The 23,312-nt window shown below is 36.7% G+C and overlaps 1 protein-coding gene across 1 annotated transcript in view; it reads right to left on the bottom strand.

Annotated features, from left to right (window-relative positions):
• Positions 1-16,292, bottom strand: part of ST8SIA4 (ST8 alpha-N-acetyl-neuraminide alpha-2,8-sialyltransferase 4) — a 99,122-nt gene extending 82,830 nt beyond the window's left edge. Inside the window, 3 exon segments of the mRNA XM_063612831.1 lie at positions 8,302-8,433; positions 15,827-16,110; positions 16,112-16,292. Coding sequence (XP_063468901.1) covers positions 8,302-8,433; positions 15,827-16,110; positions 16,112-16,225 — 530 coding nt within the window. The 5' untranslated portion in view covers positions 16,226-16,292.
• Between the last annotated feature and the right edge of the window lie 7,020 nt (positions 16,293-23,312).

The following is a 23,312-nucleotide window of genomic DNA, read 5'->3' on the forward strand; positions in this document are numbered from 1 at the left end:
TGGGCACATGGATGCTCAGCTAGAATATCTGCAAGTCTCAAAACCCAAGTAGAGCTCAGTTGGGTCATGCAAGTTAGTTTTTTTAATTAAATAGGATGTAAGTGGATCATGTGAGTTTAAGTCAGAAATAAAGAAATTTCCTACTTGTTTGGCCACTAAATTTTGAGGTTACTTTTTTGGTCGATACTTAGCCTAGCCCATACCTAATATATAAATTGATAGCAGATTGAAAGGCTACGTGAACATAAATATATGCATATGCTAAGTAGGTAGATGATGGAAAATGATTATTTTATATATACATATATAGCTGGCTGGAAAACTGATGATCCTTGGCATGATATAGAAAAGCACCTGATATAATTGCTGTCTTCAATAATTTGGAAGTTGTGCCATACATCTAATAAATATGTTGTTCTTGAATAATTGTTTAAAATGTGTCTGTATGTTGGTTTATGTTAGTTTCTCCTTTTAGCAAGGCACTAGAAGAGGTGAAGTCAGGCACAAAATAGCCAACTAACTTGCATGCTGAGATGAAAGGGAATACATATCTAGCAGTGCCTGTAATCTAAACTGTGTGAGAGTCTATTGATTGGGACCTTTTAAATCTTCCGGGAACCCCAATCAGCAAGAGATACCACTATAAATTGGAGCCATCTCGGCAGGGATATTGCCTTCCCATATAAATCCATAGATTAAAATGACTTAAGGGTAGCTGCCATTAAATTGAGAGGAGGAAAGGATAGGTCAGAGTAATTAGAGGAGAGTTCGAAGGCTTAAGAACAGTGAGCAGAAGAAATCACTGGATAAGGTTATTTACAACTGGAACTAACAAGAAGGGAAGAGTCCAGGACCCTAGTAGGTTTTAAGGAAAAAAAAAATACATATGTATATATATGGCTTTAATATATGAGCTCTAGAGAAATATGAATCAACAAAATCTAATGCTTAATATGCATGCCATACCAGTACAAGTTTTCCTAGTATGTGGTCAAGTTATTACCTGATATTCAAAGGAGGGGGTTGTGTTTGACTCAAACTATGAACCTGGCCTACAAAAGTCTGGAATTGTTTGATTCTAGGGGTATCCAACATAATAGGGGATATACAACATAATACCAGCAAAAAGCAATTTGAGAAAACGCTACACCTAGTTTGGAAATTGGATATTATTTACTAAAGTGCTCTTAGTGCAAGCTTGTATTTTCCAAGTAATAAAAACAATGTCATTATTATAACATTTAAGATATGATGGAAACATTTTTCCTCTAGTGCTTTTATTTTTTAAGTTCATCACAATTGATACATTTTATTACTGAGAGCAGAATATAACCTTATCCCTTGACTCCATCAAAAGAGTAATTCTCTAACTCAGAAGGCATAAGCATGATTAGCAAAGAAGGGAGGAAAGTAACTCATATCTTTTCTTTTGTTGTCTTTACTTTGATTTGCTCTAAATATTTTCCAGTTTAATATTTGTTCTAATTAGAAAACCAAGTGATTGAAAAACTCTGCTCTGATTTTATAAACAAGAAATATGTCCACCAGCTAGTTGAAAAAATAATGTCATGATCTTTTTCCCCAAATATTCTGAATATCAGGTTGAAAAACAGTAGAATTTGTACAGGAAAGCCTATATACTCTACAAATGAAATCACAAAAATTGATAGAAATACCACTGACACACCATAACAGTTTATCTTAACAAAGTCCAGGTTATATAAGAAGACAATTATATTTTAAATAAGCAACCCGAGGGCCTATGCATTATAGAAACTGGAAAAGTGTTTATGTCAAGCACTTAATGATTTTTCACAAAAGTTAACAACTAGCACCAAAAGTGTCAATATACAGAAATTTTTGTATATATTGAGTACCACCTATTTGTCTGGTGAATAATTAATATCTGACACCTCTACTTCAACAGAAATTTCTCATTTCCTGTGACAACGACAAGGCTGGCTCTAAAATAGAGACTAGACGGATGTGGTTAAATCATCAAGCTAGATGGTGTTATCGTTTTTCTTTGAATATAATTTAAATGGGTTGCTGTAGATCTATTTGAAGATGTACACTCCCAAGAAGTGGCATGTTTACAAGCTTGCAGTGAGTAGATTAGTGGTCCTGATTTGAAAAAAGACTCTGTAATGGAAATCCAAAAGGGAAAATCTATTTTATTTGGTCAAAAAAGTTAACACTTACACGCTAGTCAACTAACGTCAAAAGGGACTTTCCAATAACAGCACCTTTGCTGTGTTATAGACAGTTAGTTGCAAAAATAATGTAAAACATGTCTTTTAAGTTCCTGATTATAATTAAACCTCTTTATTTTATTTACTGTTAAGGAAAATGATTTAAAAAGGGAACTATAAGAGTTAAGTACAGTTTTAAAAGACATCATATTGTCTAACTCTTAGGAGAAACTAAGGCTTAATAAGATAAATAATTACTAAATGCAGATTGTAATTACGTGTTTTTCCAATGTTGTTACAGGCTCAGCAGTATTTTTTTCAACTGAAGCAGTAAAAATAGTAAAAGTGATTTCAAAACAGAAAAGACTACCAACTCATACAGATTAATCAAAATATAAAAACACAAAAAGCTTAGGCAAAACTCAGAATTCGCTATTTTACAAAGTAAAAAGAAAAAGAGGTAAACTTGAGTGACTCTGGGTTTGTTTGTTTGTTTTTTCTTATTCCTGAACCAAACTTTTAGTTTCTGTTTTAGGTCTTCTACGTATGGAAAATTATCTGAGTTAAGATTCCTTTTATAGGATCCAAGAAAGACTGAAAGTAATTACTATGAGTGAATAATATTATGACCTAAGTGCTTAATAATTTTTGGAAACAGTAAGAAAGCGTTAATTTTTTATCTCCTAGTGCAAACAGTTTTTAGATTGTAGATGTAATGGCAAATCAAAAGCTTTGTGAATTTGCTAAGTCTGGTTGTTGTTCAGACTATAAATATGAAAAAAATTCAAATATAATTAGCTAAATGTCACTGGAAGCATAGAAAACTCCTGTACTTACAATGAACTGAAACAACACCATGTCACCAAGGAGAACATACATGCTTTTGCTAAGAAGACAATTGATAGAAATTTTTGTTTAACAGCAGGTCAAACAAAATTATTTCAGAAACGAGAGAGGTAGAAAGAAAATTGGCTTTAATATCTGCGCTCTATCTAGAGAAACATAAATCAACAAAAGCTAATGCTTAATATGCATGCTTTACCAGTACAAGTTTTCCTAGTACGTGGTCAAGTTACTACCCGATATTCAAAGCAAGGGGTTGTGTTTTATGTGCATGACTCAAAAGAACAAACAAACAAAAAAAGACCCTTCACAGGTCTTTAACTGTCATTTTGTGATCATAATTCAACTTTTGAAACCTCATTAGATAAGCAAACACATTGAGCAACTATTTTAACTTAAAGATAACTGAAGGAATCTGAAAGTCTGTTTCATTTTCAGTGAAACTAAATATCTTAGTCATAAAAACTATTTTTTGTTAGGCAATATCAGCCTTAAGCTGAAAGGTTTAGTTTGGACTGTTGAACTGACAACAAGTAGAGTTCTACACAGAAACTTTTAACTGAATTTTCAACTAGAACTTCCCTTTCAACGTCACCTATCACTCGAAATGGCAACTGCAGAATGCCAGAAAATTAATTTACTAAACATTGTTTAGTAACAAGTTTTCACTTGTGAAATGTTAAATATAGCTAAGCTATCACCAAGTGCCACTCTTCTCTGTAGGTTTCTTGGCAATAATAAGCACACAGTTGCAACTAAAATTTAAATGACATTGTTAACTCCATCAGAAAATACTGTGTGACGAATCTTATAGGTGGAATGTATCACAAGTTGAGAAGCAAATTAGGCTATGATAACATATGTCAGGAATCAGTTTTTGCAAACTTTAGACACTGACTACAAAAAAAAAATCACTGTAAATTAAGTTAGTACTGACACAGTTCACTAAAAGAAAATAAAAAGTAAAACTAAAAAATGCCAAGTGTTTCATTATGCCTACAAAAAAACAGAGAACACACATTTTTTTTTATTTGTTTGTTTCAAAAGATTATTTTTGCAAGGCAACTTGCCTTAAAGCTCTGAAAGAATAAAACTTTTAACTGTACCTTGTTCAGGATTTCTAAGTCCTAGTAGTTATGGGAAAGACATCTTAGTATCAAAAAAAAAATCTTAAACACAACAAATGAAAACGCAAAATTGTCCCACAATACTTGATGAAGAGCATTCTTAGTTTAATTTACACCCTAGAGTGCCATTTGATATTTGGTCCATAATTTGGTAATGTTGAATGAAAAATGTCTTTTGTTATTTTAGAGCAAAGAGAATCATTTATTCCATAATGATAAATTTTAATAATATACATTTGGGTACTAAAATATATTCTTAACAAAAAAATTATAAGGTCCTGGTTCCTCAGTCAGGAGGTCTGGTTTGAATCTTGACACCACCACTAATAAGCTTTGTGACCCAAGATTAGCTCTACCGGTTACTTATTGATCAAAACAAGTGGAAGATAGTATAAACATTGCATGTAGAAGTTTTTGTAAAGTAAATCTATGTATGCAATAGGAAATTTTTCTTGTCAGTTAAGCATATATAAATTTGCAATTATGTTTAGTTAACCTTCAGGTTTTATGCGTTTGAGATTATTGATATATCATGACATTAAGAGCTGAAATATTTTTTCTAATTATGATGTGATAAAGCTATCCTGATGTGTACATTTGTACATTTCTATACCTCTATAATTGATGTTTGCACTTTTCGGGATTTCTAGTCAACATATAAAAAACAACAAGAACAAAAGAAAATAAATAATCCAAATATGGAAAAAAAGTCAAGTTGCAAGTATTGGACATAACTACATAATCTCTCAGTACAATGTTCACAGATTTATTCACAACATCTAATGCATCTTAAATGTGTTATTTCTTAGCTTATAATAATAAAGAACAAACTTTTATCAACATCAAGGCTTAAAACCAAGATAATTATTTTGAGTGCAAAGTTAGCTGTAGAATGCATGAACTCCATATATTTTGAATCCTCAAAGTACAATGAAGTAACACATGGAACCATCTCTCATAGACAACTGCATAGAAGTACAGATGTTTGATGAATACATATGAACCGATTCTTGGTGTGCTTATGAAAATAATATAAGGCATATGGGAACAAAGGTATTAGTAATAGGGTTGAAAATCATATCCACAAATGTAAAAAAAAATTATCTCAGGAACTGTTTTCACATTTTATTATGTGGACAATTATTAGGAATATAATAAGAACATGATAAGTTTAATAAGATTTTTAAATTGAAAGATTTATAGTCATAGTTGAATCAGTAAGATAAAAAAAGGTTGGAAATAATGTCTTAATGTTCTCACTCATAAGTGAGAGTTGAACAATGAGAACACATGGACACAGGGAGGGGACCATCACACACCTGGGCCTGTTGGGAGGTGATGGACAAGGGGAGGGAGAGCATTAGGACAAATACTTTATGCATGCAGGGCTTAAAACCTAGATGATGGGTTGATAGGTGCAGCAAACCACCATGGCACATATGTACCTGTGTAACAAACCTGCGTGCTCTGCACACATCCTGGAACTTAAAGTAAAATACAAAATAAATAAAAATAAAAATAAACAAAAATATAAAAGTAGAATTTTGAAAACACTTAAAAAATTTACCCGCACCCAATCATTGACCCAAAGTGATATGAAAATTCTTAAATGCCAGAAAAGTGAGGAAGAAAGAAAACAATAACAATAATAAATGATCCATAGTTTCCAATATGTCTTTTAAAAATATTTGCAAAAGCTAAGCCAACAGTCAGATATTTTCATATTCTAAATTTTTTATTACAGGTATCAAACTGATTAATACTCACTAGTCATTTCTGCTATAGCCAATTCTAATTTTTATGAACTCTTTGCACATTGTACAATAATGGTTTTACAAATTATCCTTTCCTTTCAAGGAAGTGACAACTTTGTATGTATTATTCAACATTTGTTCATTGTTTTATTGTTTATTTCTTTAATCTGTTAAGGAGAACCATACAAAAATAGTACTAACATTTCATTCATACTATCAGCTATTATAATTGAAAATAGATCACCCTCAAATACATGAATGCAATGCTCATTGATTTGTAAAATTGTAATATAAATCTTTTGGGTCAACTTAGGTTTACTACCCTTCACCTGAATATGTTATTAATAGCAAAATGTATATAGCCTCATGCATATTTATAGTATTTGATTTTTATATAGCTATTAGGAAAGGCATGAGCAGATATAATACTTGAACTAGCATCAATTGCTTATTTAATTTACTTATTAGATTTTTTGCTATCTGATACATTATTTAGCATGGCTAGATATACTAGTTAAACTATTACAATATTTTATTTTACTTTCTTCCGTCAGGTTTCTTTACCAGATCTCTACAGCCTTAATTGGCTCCTTTCTTGCTAAGCCATCCAATTTGAAAGTTATTTTTCTGCTTACAGATCAGATTTTTGCTATTTAATCACCTATCTCTCTCTCTTTCCAATATACCTTCAAGAAATATGAATCTTCACTCCATTCTAAACCAAAGTATATCTGTGTTTATAACCCCACATCATCTCACATCTTGTTACTTTTTCCTCATAATTATCTCATCTCTCACAGGATTTCTAAATTCAAATATAAGGATGGGGATATGAGACAGAGAAGAATGCACTTGACAGGTATCATGAAAGATGTGAGCTCCAGGTATGAATATGTCAAACTTGAGAGACCATGACTAAGGTCAGCTTTAACCAGCAAAATTTTAGGAAAAGTACAGATTCAGAGTTGTCAACTCTTTCAATTTCTCAAGAGTTCATGGAAATTTGTACTTTTATTTAAAAACCTCCTGGTTTTTAATATTGGCTTTAAGGTTTCTTTTTTCTTTATCCAGTTGAAATAAATTTTGCTTGCTGGCCATATTCCACCCAGAAGTCATTGATTTATGAGCTCTGTCATCAGACTCTACTCATCTATTCATTCTTGTAGGAGGCACATGAATATAGAAAGCTCCCACCAAACTAAAAGCAAACAAACATACACCACTTGACATTGCCATGATTTGATTCCTGTTTCCCTTTCCGGTCAATTTCAAACCTTTAAACCAAAGTAGTAATACTATTCTTACATCGCCCTGATGCCCATATTTTTAAAATTTCCAGACATTCTTTCCAGTAAATTTCAACATGCTGTAATTATCTTTTCTCCAAAACATTGTGTGAAATTTCTATGCATGCTCTAAAGATGACTGTAATAGACTCTTCCTCCAAATTGCTTATAATCTACATTAAAGGTAGGTATAATCCAAGAAGTGAGTAGGTAGAAACTCAAGAAAATTGATCAGCCTCTTATATCTTAGTCACTAAGCTAAACCTATAAAATCTGTGTGTTAATGTTAACTATTCATTGACTTTTGGATTATTTTATTATATAATGAATGTATTCTTTCACACTTTTAGTGAGTTCTCGTTTACTGAAATGCTCTAATTCAAATGTACCAACCAATACAGTAATGCAATGTAACTATAAAGAAAAAACAATCTTCCTGTTTCCTCCATAATTAAGAAGGTATGACCCTACCTTTCTTATTAGTAACAGGTTTATATCAGAAGAAAATTACATACTGGATAAACGTAGGCATGGAGTATGATTTCAAGAGTGGGTTTCAGCTAAAATGACTAGTCTTACAAAGAAGTCAGTAATCTAGAAAGCTTATTTTCTGATTTTTATCCAATTTTTAAAACATGAGCCCACACAGAAATACTCATTCACAGGGTAAGACTAATTTATTTATAATCATCAGCACAATAGGAGTGTAATAGGCTCTAATTTTCAGCTAGTTGAGAAAACCCAAAAGCAGAATGAAGACTCAATAGGGAAGTTAAAGATAATTCTTAAAATATATGTCCATCCTGAGTAATTGAGTGAAGTATGTTAAATATTAGTACTCTGCTGAATATTTTATTCCATTAGTATAAAGACACTATATTCAAAACTCACTTATTCATCCTTAAATCTCTGACTATATAATGATTTCAGTTTTATGGTTTCATATTCTTCAGTGAGCAACATTAAGTAGAACTGGCTCATTCTTTTATTTAAGTATTCATACTTAAACCATAAATCAAGTGTTGAATATAAGTTTGCCAAGCCCAACGTATTTGAGAACATGATGTGAAATTTATTACGCCTTAGTAAAGACACTCACCTTATCTCTAGGACCAAAGAGGAATTGATTTTCCAACCTTCTACATTGTGCTGGAAGATTGAAGAGCCAGCCTTTCGAATGATTTTATCAGAGCTATTGACAAGTGACCGACTCAAAGACAATTCACCATCTCTGAAACAAAACAAAATTGTCAGCTTTGTGAAAGTAAGAAACATTTTGTGTATACAGCGCAGTACATAATTTGAATTAATTACTGGTGATGAATTTTAGATACTTTTTTTTTTTTGAGACAGAGTCTCGCTCTGTCGCCCGGGCTGGAGTGCAGTGGCGCAATCTCGGCTCACTGCAAGCTCCGCCTCCCGGGTTCACGCCATTCTCCTGCCTCAGCCTCCGAGTAGCTGGGACTACAGGCGCCCGCCACCGCGCCCGGCTAATTTTTTGTATTTTTTAGTAGAGACGGGGTTTCACCGTGGTCTCGATCTCCTGACCTCGTGATCCGCCCGCCTCGGCCTCCCAAAGTGCTGGGATTACAAGCGTGAGCCACCGCGCCCGGCCTAGATACTTTTTCACCTACAAGTTAGAAGGAAATATGCAAGCATGATGAAAGGTATTATGAGGATTAAGTGAATATGACTATCAGGACAAGAATCTACATGTAATATTTTTGAAATTAAACAATTTCTGAAAAAAAAAGATCTCTATGATACTTAAAGAGAAAAATCACCAAATATAAAGACAGAATTACATAATTCAGCAATCTCTCCTCTGGGCATATACCCAAAGGAATTAAAATCAGTGTATCAAAGAGATGCTTACAGTCCCAAGTTCATTGCACCATTATTCACAATAGCCAAGATATAGAAATAATATAACTGTCCATTAACAGAAGAATAGATAAAGAAAATGTGGTATATATACCAATGGAGTTCTATTCAGCCCTTAAAAAGAACAAAATCCTGCCATTTGTGCTCACATGAATGAACCTAGAGGACCTTAAGGTAAGTGAGTAAGTCTAAAACACAGAGACAAATACCTTATAATCTCACTTATATATTGATTCTAAAACAGTGGAAATCATAGAAGTAGAGAACAGAATATTGGGAAGAAGGAGTGAATAGGGAATGGGGAGAAATTGGTCAATAGGTACAAAATTTCACATTTAGACGGGAGGAGTAAGTTCTGTTGCACAACACAGTGACTATAGTTAATAATATTGTATTGTATATTTTTAAGTAGCTCCAAGAGATTTTAAGTGTTCACACTACAAAGAAATGACGTTTTTGAGGTGATGGATATGCTAATTAGCCTGATCTTATCATTACAAAGTGTATACTTGTGTAGAAACTTCACATTGTATCCCGTAAATATATACAATTATTGTTTGGCAACTAAAATAAGATAAAACAAATAAGCTCTGTTTCCTACTAGTCACTCACTAGCTCTGTTTAGACAACAGAGACAGAATGTTTTGTCAGTGCTCCTCCATCTGTATAATTGTGATTCCTAAGATTGTAATTTGATTTTTACAGAAGGCATATATGCATAATAGAAGGGGCTTCTGTTTTGAAGCAAGAATAACTTGGAATATCAGGTGATCTGGGTATGTTTGTGATTCTATGACTTGCTTGAGTTCCTAGACTCTATTCTCTTTCTAAGCCACAGTGGTCTTACCTTACTTTGAAAATTACAGTAACTTTATGTAATATACAATGGCTTTGTGAGGATCAAGTAAGGCTCTGCATGTAAAAGTAATTTTTCAAAAATTGCATTGATTTCAAAACATCTCAACAATGAGTCACTTCCCTGACAGTTGGTGGAGAGACAGAGATTATAGTAGAGAGAAAACTCATTAAGTAGTCATTATTACTAGTATTTTCTCTTACATTAAAAAAACTACCTCCCTGCAACCAATAGCGTCAAGCTAGCATATCATGTGGCATGGTACTAGCTGAGGTGCTGGTGGGAGTGATGATGCCGGCAGATACCTATAATAGCATGCATGCCATTAGAACATTTATAGCTGAATAAATTCATTATTCAATAGACCATTTTCTTGTACTTTATAAATGTAAACATAGACTCAGAAAATCAAAAAGCTACTTCTTATGGTATACCAATAGTAACCATAGCCCTCTGAATATTTGTATTTATTTCTTTACATCACCTTTTACTTCTTAGAATGTCAAAAATATAGTTAAAAAATAACATGACTATTTGCTCCATAACAAAGTCTAAATCTGTGTTTTTTTTATGCAGGCAATCCTCTCCTAGTATCAATGGAAACATTGCCTGTGTAACAGCTACTGGATGAATTCTGTAATTGAAGCCTTATAGTTTGGTATTTTGGCTTGCATTCTTTTTTAAACATGTTAGTTTAAATTTGAAGCAGCTCAAAGCATCATAGGCTGCTACTCCCTGTGAAATTCAGAATTCTACAAAAATTAATATCTTAAACTATCCGACTGATGAAAATGATACATTTGCATGCCTATGCATGGCAAATAATGATTGCTTTACAGGGAGAATTTAGGATGCCAGAAAACACGGGGTGTTTACTGACCACCGGCCCAAGAGTCAATTTTTATATTATATTTCTAATGATAATAACTACTTATGAATAAAAATGTGGCTATATACAGAAGCTAATGTTCACACTTTGGGAGATATGACTACATGGTTTCAGGTGCAAACTATCACTATTTCTGGGGATAAGGGATATTTCTAATCATCACCTTATTAATTGATGTATCAGTGTCATCTTTTTCTAACCACAGATTGATATCATTATAATAATTATTTTCACCACCAATAAACTTTCATAGGAGAAATAAAAATATGCATGGGCTTGCACTCTTTAAAATGTGTGGAAGAGCTGGGTATGGTTGGCAGTGTCTACTCAGGAGGCTGAGGTGGGGGGATTACTTGATCCTAGGAGTTAGAGACCAGCCTGGGTAACATCACAAGTCCCTGTCTCTAAAAACTAAATAATTAATTAAATAATCTATAGATGATTGCTTCATTGACATGGAAATACAGATATATTTTTACATGGCAGAATGTTTGATATGATGTTTTCAGTTGTTCCAAGCCTTTTCAGAATATCCAAGATTTAAAAAGTTTAAATCAGTGTTCTATGAATAAAATGCTGACATTTTACTCTGCTGTTTGAATTGCTTTCATTGAGCTGGTGATAAGCCAAATTTCAGACTTTTATCACTGGAAAGAATTTTGAATGAAAATATCTACAACTAGTCACACTTTTTATAGTCAGTGTGGGGAGAAGGTCAAACTTAGTACAATCTGAAGCTCTAGAGTAAATTTCTCTGTATAAAGTTAAATGGGTCCCATGGGATGTTTCACTCATGACCTTGGTAGCATTCTGTCTCAGAAAAGGCTCTTCCTTCTCATGAATGCGAAGCCTGAAGGATGTTGCCACCCCCCTACTTATCTCTCGTTCCAGATCAGACATGACTTTTGAACAGCTGCACTGAAAACATTTATTGCATAGGATCATCTATAAGAAGATTCAATATGTACTTTTAAAAGGAAAATAGCAAAACACATCAACGAAATCACTCCACAAAAAACAATATAATACAAAGGATCCCTGCTTATATGGAGCAAAGAAAAATTCACTAAGATGGTCATCTATGTGATACCAGTGTCAGGAATTAATCATTTTTTAGGTAACTTAGTGTCTACAAATATTTCCAGGCTTCACCACAATTTACTCTATTAGTTTTGCAGTACGTAAGACATATGATTAATTTCACTTCATGGCATTAGGTCTCAAAAGCCCCGTATTCCACCCTACTGAAGCTCTTCATGACTTGGCTTTTGAATGTATTTGTTCCCTTTTAACTAGGTTAAACTTCCTCTTTAATATAAAAATTTAAATAAAGAACTTGCATGAAACTAAGCCTGAACACACACAGCAGGCCATTTTGTATTTTCATTACCTAAGTGTCAAACAACTAAAAATAAAGATGATAGGTTCTACCTTAATTTATTGCTTATGAGTTTTAGTAGAATTGTGAAATGTGAAATGTAAAGTAAAGTGCAAATTCTAGATTTCTGCACTCACGAGGTTGTGTTTCATCCTAGAACAAACTGGGACTAACTTTGCTGTCAATGGTAATACTCTAAGTAAAAATATTTATTTCCACTTTCAATTTTATCATAGGTTTTAGAACTAATATTGCTGATTATTTAGTAATACAACCTAAAGTACATACTCAAATTATAAAAGAGATCTTTGGATAATAAGAAAAGTAAGTTAGTCTCATTTGTAGTCAACCAGAAAAATAGTGTGTAGCAAGATTTAAGGACTAACAAAACAAATATTTATGTAACATTAAAGTTTATGTTACACTTTCAAATATATTATCTCATTCAATGAGGATGCTTACAGATTTTACCTGTGGGAGCCTTACATTAACACATTTCCAATTATACCCAAAAGTGCACAAAGAGCTAGTTAAGTCATAAGCCAACTGTGAGGTCTACTAAGAAAGTAAAGTTAGTCAAGAACACACCACTTAATGCCTTCACTGCTCTTTGACTTAAACTTTATTAACTAATAGGCTTTCATGGAAGGAAATATGAATTTTAGATATTCAATAATCATTACTTGACCTATGCTGGAACAATTCCTTATATATTTAAAGAAAAACATGTCGCAGGTATTCCTTTGGAGATATGAGAATATGGATGGTTGGTGAGAACGTTGTGCTGGTTCTCTATTTTTCCATCTGCGTGGTATGACTGCTCAATATGGTGGCATACTAATAGAGTAACTATAGATGGGACCTCCAGTTGTAGGGGGAAGGGTCGAAGGGATAAAGGAACTGCCTTGTATTGCAAAATTGGTAGCAGAAAAGCTAAATATGAAACTGGGGTGGTGATGCAAGATTCAAGGACTATGAAGGCCCTTCTTTGAAACTGCTACCAAGCCACAAGGCTCGCAGTGCCCCCCAAAGGCCAGAGACTGCTTTGGTTACCTCACTTGAATACTGGACCGGGATCTGGAGCCGAACCTCCATTCTAGTTTACTCAAAACTCAAAACTGGCCTCTCCACGAGGCTTGGGTAGAAAGAGAGTCAATGAGATGATCAGATGGTTTTATGAGTCAACTCCTCCACCAGAAGCGCTATTTGGGAGTTGAAACGAAATAACGAGCTCGGGTCACAAGCTTTTCCACTGAACCTTTCATCCTGGAGAAAAAGGAAAGTGCTCAGGGAGCCTAGCTGCCCTGGCATTGTTCCTGGCAGCTCCAACTCTATCCACAGTCTTGGTCTCTCAGGAAGAGCCAAGGCAGTCAGGACGCTACAGGGCACGGGTGTAAGCGCGATGTTCGCGGCCAGCCCTCTGCCTTGCCCCACTGTAATTGCGGGTTTTAATTAAGAAGGAGGAGCCAGTTGCCGACTGAGCTTTTTTGTTTTTTTTTTATACTTTAGGTTTTAGGGTACATGTGCGACTGAGCTTTGAAAGTGACTTTGGGTGGGTGGGGGGAAGGAGGGGAGGGACGAAAGGAGCCTGAGTCCTACAATAAAGGCTTACCCCTATCTTCTCACTCATTCTTTCACCCTCGCCGCCGGCGCCCTGGGAGCAGGGGATAGCCCCGGTGCGCGCCTCTCTTCCTGTTTGGTTTACTCAAGCGCCTGCCCCAATGCCTTCTCAGCCAAGCTGGGAGGAAACTGCCTCAGCTTGAAAAGGATGCGGGCAAAAGCCCAGCCCGGCTAGCTTAATCGCCGCGCCCGTGCCCGCCTCCTCTTCCTTAACGCCTAGGGCTGCGCCCACCAGCCGGCGACGTCCAGGAAAGGGCCACAGGAGAAATGACACCCGTGCAATGTGGAGTGTCCCGGCTCCACTTCCCCCGCAGGGACTCGAGGCGCGCTCCTTTTCCTGGCCACGGTTTAGGGGGGCTCGGAGATGGACACCTTGGCAGTATCTGGCGACCCTCTCCTCACTCGCTCCGCCCTCTCCTGTTCTCCAGGTTCCGAGCCAAGGGCCCGAACCCTCAGAGTCCTAGTGAGCCTTGGCCGCTTTGTCTGGAATCAGGCTTATCCTCCTAGCCCACGGCCCTGGAGGGAACAAAGAGCCTCGACCCTCAAGCTCTAGCCTCTGCCTCTCATCGGAGCCCCACGCGCCCATTCATCACCTTTCTAAAGACCCCTTTGTCTGCCTGGCAAGCACAGGTCTGCAAGGGATGCCCACGCCCCTGCCCACAGTCCTGCTTTTCTAACAATCGAGCTAGATTGGATTTTCAAGCCACCCAGTCTTGTGTAAACGACCTCATACCGGTCTTTTTTACCCCCTCAGAATAGACCATGTATAGATTTGTTGATGCATAACGACCATTCCAGCCCATTCCTTGCTAGCTTTTTCATTCTCTTCCAGTCCCCTTTGACTGTGGTACTGTTATCCTGGTTTTCTACAGAATAGCAAGTCCTTCTGTAAGGATTAACCTGCATCTTGCTCACTTAAATAAATACTTATTGCCTAGGGAGCACGAATATTAAGAAATGGAGTGCAGGAAGTTTATTTAAGAGCATGTGTGTGTGTTAGCAGTCCCATCTCTCTCTCTCTCTCTCACACACACACACAAGGGCTGTTTTCTTTGTTTTAATCAATGTCAGAGAAAAATATAAACTGGGCAGGCATCTCTGCTGATGTGTAGTTTCTGATAGAGGACGCCTCCAAACCGGAACAGGGAGGATTTCCGAAACAGGACTTTGAATAGAGTTGACAATCAGGTTCACATCCTCAGAAAAAGGCTTCCAAGCTATGTCAGCAACACAAAGTTGCACCACCTCCTGGGTAAACTTCAAAGACACAGAGGCCAGCGGCTGGAAGGAAGTGTGATATTTAGAGAACTTAGTGGGGCGGGGGAGAGTCTGAACTCATCTAGACAAACTAAAAAAAAATAGCAGAAATATAGTCTGTGTGAAGCTACAGTACCCAGTTTCTTTCTAAAACTGTAACCATGACGCCCATGCGTTTTACCCGTAGAAGAACAAATAAGGAAGTATCCTTAGTGGTACTGGAGTTTCTAATTCAAATTACAATACATTAATCTATCCAACGTCAAATAGAGAAAAAAAGTAGAGAAACAGAGTATACCTATTTCCTGCTTTCTAAGCTTTAACTTCAGCCCTTCGAGAAACCATCTATCTCCAGTAACTCCTTAGGTGATAGGACATTGAAAACAGGCAACCGTTTGGTGAATAAAGACATTTCTCTTGAGTTCTGCCCACGGATTAAAAGGACAAGGGCACACGTTCTTTGTTGACACTTCTGCAGTGACTTCTCCTTTGGCGAGAGAGCACCCAGGGCCAACACAACTGTCACCACAACCACACAGAGCAAGTTGAACTCATACTGGGAACAGCTTAGAGAAGCACGCACATCTCAACAACAGCCTTTGTTATTTAATTCATGACACTAACCACGCGCAAGCTCAAACAAACACACACGCTATCCTAACCATCACTCTACCCTCTATATTCACATTTCATTTATGGCTTGACTTTTGTTATATCCTGAAATGAAGCTTTGCATTTACCCGATGAGTTGCGTCTCCTGGTGCTCCTCAGTTCTTGCTATTTCTTTTGTCTTATAAAAGATCAGGAGCAGACTTATTGTGCAGATCGTCCACCTCTTCCTAATGGAGCGCATCTTGGGTGCCCGGGAAAGTCCTGGTTGGCCCAGCTCCCGCACCTTCTCTTGATATAAAGGTTCCGTTTTGGGGAGATAGTCGCGGGGGTGAAATCTGTAAAATGCGAGGAGAGCTTGGAGCCGGGATCCCAGGATCAGATCGCTGGGGTCTTCTGTGGCCGAGCTCCCTCTGGTCCTCGAGCGCTGCCCAGCGACCTCTCGCCCCGTTCGCGCCAGCTCTGCCAGGGTCGCTCCGCGCCGCCTCCCTGGGGCTCAGGTTTCTTTTCAGATGAGACACCTTGTGCATTGGAGGTGGCGGCAGCTTCTGCAGCTGGGTTCGGGGGCGTCACTGGCCCTTCCCTCTTGCTAGGAGATAAACGCTGCGGAAAGCCAATCACCGGGCTGAGGGGGCGGAGGCTGCCTGGAGAGTAACGTCCCCGCTCTGCCTGCTCTGTGCCGGGAGAGGAAGCTCACAGTGCTACGCGCCTGCGAGCTCGCGCACATACACATATACATACATACACGCATGCATATATATGCACACACACGTACACGCAGAATCACACACACTCTCTTGGGACATCAAAGCATCAGCTCTCTGGACCTGGGAGCTCCAAGATAGTCTATCCGCATCTAGGTGAGAGAGCACCTCGCCTGGGGACAGATTACAAAAGCGTCCCGCCCGAGGAATGCTTCAGGTAGAGCTAGGGGTGGATTGCAAGAGGAGTACCTTCTTTCAATCGCTTTTGCTAAACACACACCCTCACACGCAAAAACACGCCCTCCAAGGTGGAGTGAAACGGGGTGCGGGGGTGGGGACGGCGGCGGAAGGAAGAAGACTTTTATTACTCAATCTGGAAAGTACAAATACACACATGAACCTGTTAGCCGATCGGCCCACTCTGCATGGGTGGTGGACGACCCTGGCTCAGGATTCTGCAGGAAACAAGTGATGATAGAGGTGTCATTAGGAACTTTATGGATATTTATGCGCCTCCCTTTCATTGCCATTTGGAAACTCCTCACACAGAAGTCAAGGAAACTCCAATCCCACTTAAACTTCATTGCGGAGAAACAGGGTTCTGAAAAAAAGCAGCTACCATGGACCTCTTAAACGCAAGTACCATGGACATTTTAAACGCAAGTACACCCACACACAGTTGGATACCAAGGAAGGAAGGAAGGAAAGAAAGGAAAGAAAAGAGAGGGGAGGAAGGAAGAGCAAAGTCGTCTCCAAAAGTCTCAATTATATATATAGCCTCTGATTGTCACCTCTCCTCCGTCCCACCGTTTTTCGTACTTGTATTGGGTGGCAGGGACACTGTTCAAGAGTTCTGTGTTCGATTGTTCACTCTGAGTACCTCTCCACCATCCTCCGGTCCTTGCCTTCATTGGGAGAGATGCTTGCTACTCTGCTAGTACTACGCCTTGGTTCCGGTCTTTACTGTGGGCTGGTAGGTCGGGAGGCACCTCTAGCATGAGACAGTGTCTGGGAGACAGGATTTCCCTCATCTATATGCGCCCGTCCCCAGCTCTCGGGTCGCCAGTTTCTCTCCAGTTGAATTCCTTGTTTCTTCAGGTTGAACAGTAGCTTCAGCGGTTTTTCATGCTCAGAAATGATGAGGTCCAATTCCAATCTTCCCACCCGCCGTAAGCAAGAAGGGGAATTCTGAGTTGCTTGTCGCCTGATAGCTTAAAATAGCAACGAAAACAGCCAGCATCTTTGCTTAAAAACCCAAGGTTCCCGCCAGTGTTTACCATACTTCCTCTAGAGTTTAGGAAGTTAAGAACTTCTGAGATCTTGAGTTTCCTCTTTGCAGCACAGCGAACGGGGTCAGGTATAAAAATGCTCCAAGGAGCAAGTAATTACGAACCTTTATTGACACTACAAGTGGCCCACAGGGAGCCTTTCGAGTTTATTGATGTCTAGGCAAATCCAGCCTGCATTAATTCATTTCTGTTAGATTGACTTCTGTTAGACTCACTTTTCTTCTGGCAAAAACTGCCAGAATAAAACAGCTTCTTATTTAAGTTAAAAGGGATCGGGGGCTGAGGGCAGGGGTCAGGTAGGATAGGGATGAATGGTTAGGATGCTACGTTCTCAAGGATAAACAATGATTTTTAAACAGTAGACAAGTATATTTTAGATTATAGGTAAAACATCACTCTCTGTCAGGGATAGAGTAATATGCATCATTTCATTAAACTCATTTCTTAAGCAATTGTTATGGGGCAGGCAATGTGTGAGGGGACGGGAACACAAAGATGAAAAAAACGTAGCATCTAGTCAGACACAAATCCTACTCACTCAAAGGGGGACATCTTTTAAAAATAATAATTTACAGTATGGCAACATCAATCAGAAACATCATTTGAAATATATATGGTATCTGAGTAAGATCCTGGGTTGAAGCAGATGGAGTGTTTAAGCCTTTTGAAGCCCAGAAGATGAGTTTCCCAGTGAAGGGGACACACAGACTCCTGTTTTCAAAGCCGACAAGGGAGTAAGCCAAGCAGAGGGAGGATAGAACATTGCAAGTGGAAAAAGGAGTATGTGCAACTCCAGAGAGGAATAAAACGCTGGTGCTTTGGGGCAACTGCGAAGTGGCTCAGTACTGTTAGAAGGGAAAGTGGTAAGGGAGAGTGCTGGTCCAAAAGTTTCGGTGTACTCACAATATTCTATGGCTCCAGAGTGTGGAACTGTCTTCTGTAATGAGAAAGCCACAAGAAAATCTTCAAGAGGAAAGTGAGTTTAATTTATGTATTAATCTTTAAATTACATTAGGGGAAACTACTTACATAGCCCAAACAGGAAAAACAACAACAACAACAACAAAAACCAAGAGCGAAACGAAAGCAACCAAGAACTAGTTATAGGAACACATAAGACAAATTTAAGTGTCCAGAAGAAATATAAGTGAACTCTGCAATTGTATAATGTTGCTGTTTCTGAATTTTTTAAGTACAGAACTTTTTATATTAAGGTGAGCAATTCTGAATGACTGATAACTGTTCAGCGAGACTCCAGGAATTCTTCTTCCCAAATTAAAGCAATTTAGTGTTTGGAGTGTAATTGAATGCCATTTGTTTAATACCGTTAGATTCGTTAAATATATAGCCATTATAATTTGCCAATTAAAAAGAAGCCATACAGGCCAATACTTAGACCAAAGTGAGGACAGTATGGTTTTTTTCTCAATATGTAAATAGGTGCAAGAAATATAAATATTGGATAAAAAGTCTTTTGGAATTAACTTCTATTAGAATGCTTAGTTTGATGTTCCTGAGCAAATAAGGTTGTTTCTAAATTTTCATTTGATCTTTGGATTGTAAGTTCTTCAATAAAGAGAATATATTTGTCTTTATTCAGCACAATTCTGCAATTATACAATAGCCTATAAATAAATAATGTAATGGCAGCTGGTTTTAAAATGATACCTTATCCTTTGACTTAATGTAAATTCATGTTTTCATTGCTGGCTGTACTCTCAAATCTAGCTGGCAAGAAACGAATAGATACTTGCAGTCTCATGGTGGAGTTTTTAATGACCCATGACATTTTTAATAGACTATTTTTTTATTTTAGAAAACATTTTAGGTTTATAGCAAAATTGAACAGAAAATAGAGAGTTCCCATATAACTCTACCTTCTCCCCATACTCAGTCTCCCTATCAACATTCCTCATCAGAGCAGTACATTTTTTTTTACATTCAATGAACCTACATGTACATATCATTATCACCTACAGTACATAGGTCATATTAGGATTCATTCTTGGTGTTGCACATTTTATAAGTTTTGCCAAATATATACTGAACATATATTCACCATTATAGTATAATACAAATTAGTGTCACTGCCCTAAAAATCGTCTGTGATCTGATTATTCATGCTTCTTTCTCACTCCCGCTCACCCCAGGCTCTGACTTCCCTAATATTTTTACTGTCTCCACAGTTTTGCCTTTTCAAGTGTCATATAGTTGGAATCATACAGTATGTAGCTTTTTCTGACTGGATTCTTTGACTTAGTAATATGCTCCATTTTTTTCATGGCTTGAAAAACAATTTTTTTCCCATGGCTTGAAAGTTCATTTTATTTTAGCACTAAATAAAATTCATTATATGGATATACCAAAGTTTATCCATTCACTTACTGAAGGACATCTTTATTGCTTTCAAGTTTGGGCAATTATGAATAAGGCTACTGTAAACATCTGTGTACAGTTTTCTGTGTAGATGTAAAGCTTTCAACCCAGTTGGGTAAATAGAAAGAAATAAGATTGTTGGATTATATGGTAAGAATATGTCTAGTTTTGAAAGACACAGCCGAAGTGTCTTCCAAGGCAGCTGTACCATTTTGCATTCCCATCAGCAATGAATGAGAGTCCTTGTTTCATATCCTTGCCAACATTTGCTGTTGTATTGGTTTAGATTTTGACCATTATATTAGACGTGTAGTAGTTGTATCTTACTGTTGTTTTAATTTGCAATTTCCTGATATTATATGATGTTGAGCAATTTACACATGTTTATCTTCTATGGTAAGGTGTCTGTTCAGAACTTTTGCTCAGGTTTTTAATCAGGTTGTTCATTTTCTTACTCTTGAGTTTTAAGAGTTCTTTCTATATTGTGGATAGCAGTTCTTTATCACATCTCTTTTTTGAAAATATTTCTCTCAGTTCGTGGCTTGTCTTTTCATTCTCTTGACAGTTTCTTTCACAGAGCAGAGGGTTTTAATTTTAATGAAGTCCAACATATTAATTATTTAATTGATGATTCCTTTGATGTTGTATTTAAAATCTAAACCTAAGATAAACTAGATTTTTAAGATATGTTATCTTTTAGGCATTTTACCATTTTCTGTTTAGGTCTATAATCTATTTTAAGTTTTGTGAATCATGCAAAGTTTGTGTCTAGATTATTATTTTTTATCATGTCGACGTCTAATTGTTTCAGCACCATTTGTTGAAAAAGCTGTCTTCTCTCCATTGTATTGACTTTGCTTCTTTGTCAAAGAAACAAAGGTTAAGTATATTTGGGTGGGTCTATCCCGTGCTTTCCATTCTCTTCCACTGATCTATTTGTCTGTTCTTTCACCAATACCACACTCTCTTGACTGCTGAAGCTTTATAGTAAGTCTTGAAATAGGGTAACATCAGTCTTCCAACTTTATTCTTTTCCTTTAATATTGTGTTAGCTATTCTGGGTCTTTTGCCTCTCTGTATAATCTTTGGAATGAGTTTCTTTTTTTTTCTTTCTTTTCTTCCTTTCTTTATTATACTTTAAGTTTTAGGGTACATGTGCACAATGTGCAGGTTTCTTACATATGTATACATGTGCCATGTTGGTGTGCTGCACCCATTAACTCATCATTTAACATTAGGTATATCTCCTAATGCTATCCCTCCTCCCTCCCCCCACCCCACAACAGGCCCCGGTGAGTGATGTTCCCCTTCCTGTGTCCATGTGTTCTCATTGTTCAATTCCCACCTATGAGTGAGAACATGCAGTGTTTGGTTTTTTGTCCTTGCGATAGTTTGCTGAGAATGATGGTTTCCAGCTTCATCCATGTCCCTACAAAGGACATGAACTCATCATTTTTTATGGCTTGGAATGAGTTTCTTGATATCCAAAAAAATCTTATTGGGATTTTGATTGAGCTTGCACTGAATCTACGTATCACGTTGGGAAGGAACGACATCTTGACAGTTTGAATATTTCTAGCCATGAATATGGACTATCTCTCCATTTACTTAGCTGTTCTTTAATTTATTTCATTAGTTTTTTTTTTTTTTTTTTTACCTTTTCTCACGTGGATCTTATACATATTTAATTAGTTTTATACCTGAATATTTTATTGTTTGGGGAGTTAATGTAACTGACGCTGTGTTTCATTTCAAATTCCAATTGCCCTTTGCAGGAACTCATGACATTTTTTTTTTTAAATAACGGAAATGTTAAATAGTGTATACTTCAGAGTTTCCTTTTTCAGAGAAAAAGAACCAATAACATTTGTATGGATAGTGAAAATGAGATTTATTTTAAGGAACAGACCTCATGATGTGTGGGCTGGCAATTCCAAAACCTGCAGAGTAGGCTGACAGGCCGGATACCTAGGGAAGAGCTATCTTCCATGTCTGAAGACAGTCTTAGAGGCAGAATTCCCTCTTACTTAGGGGACATCCATCTGTTTTTAACTAAGACCATCAACTGATTGATTTAGGCCCACCCACATTATGGTGGTAAATCTACTGATAGTTTTAACTGATTTAAAAGTTAATTTTATTTAAAAAATACTTTCACAGCAACATCTGGACTGGTGTTTGACCACATATCTGAGTACCACGGCCTAGCTAAGTTGACACAGAAAATTAAAAAGTTGAAATTTTTTTTGTGGTTATATGATATAGTGAGGATTATTCATGCTTAGCTTTTTACCTATGAATGAGGAAAAGCATATAAATGAGAAAACTGCTGTTAACCACTGGGCAATTATTTCTCTTTCATTTCTTTCTGGACAAGACATCTAGTTTAAGTATTTTTTTCTAAAATAATTTTTACCCACATGAATTCCTATGAAATATTAATATTTCTCTGTATGTGTATTCACATACCTTCTTCTTCTGTTACATTTTTTCATCCATAATAACCAGATATAATAAGCTTACGATAGAAAGATGACGTTGACATCAGGTAAAAGACACAATCATGAATCTAGTATAATTTCTGAAAGAACAGAAAAAATCCATCATTGTCCTTATCAATTCCTCCTCATTGTTTGACCCATGTAACTTATAGCATTATCCTTTGCATTTAGTACTCTGATCTCTCTTTAAACATGAATGTCCTTGCAAGAGGCAATTCTTTGGTAACATTAGTCAAATAGTCTTCAATTTGTAATATCCATTTGGAATGTCCTTTGGAAGACATCTTTTAACTACTTTTGGTCAAATAGATCCAATTTGTAATAAGGGCTTCAATTGCTCACAGTCCACATTTTAATTGTTTATCTACATTTATCTCCTTTAGTTATATAGTCCAGGTTAGTATTGTTTTATTTTCTACTCTATAGACCCCTAAAATGTTGTAAACAAACAAATAGACTATCGCACACGTTTTGGGAAATCACAGATGTCCTGTTTTAATACCTAGCAATATATTTCCTTTTCTTTGTTTTCTTTTTGCTGTGTTTTTCTGATCAAATGTGATAAGAGGAACTGTCTAGTAGGAACAGAGTAATCAGTAAACGAAATATCCCTCCAACCTGCTCTCCTATTGAAAATTCATCATTTACTAGGCAATTTTCTATGTCACTATCTCTAGGAAGTTTATTGTTTGGAGTTGTAATTTCTTCACATCTGTGGGCTTTTTAAACATTCTCACTTGTATCTGG

This window comes from Symphalangus syndactylus, chromosome 11 (assembly GCF_028878055.3).
Source record: "Symphalangus syndactylus isolate Jambi chromosome 11, NHGRI_mSymSyn1-v2.1_pri, whole genome shotgun sequence".
Lineage (NCBI taxonomy): Eukaryota > Metazoa > Chordata > Mammalia > Primates > Hylobatidae > Symphalangus > Symphalangus syndactylus.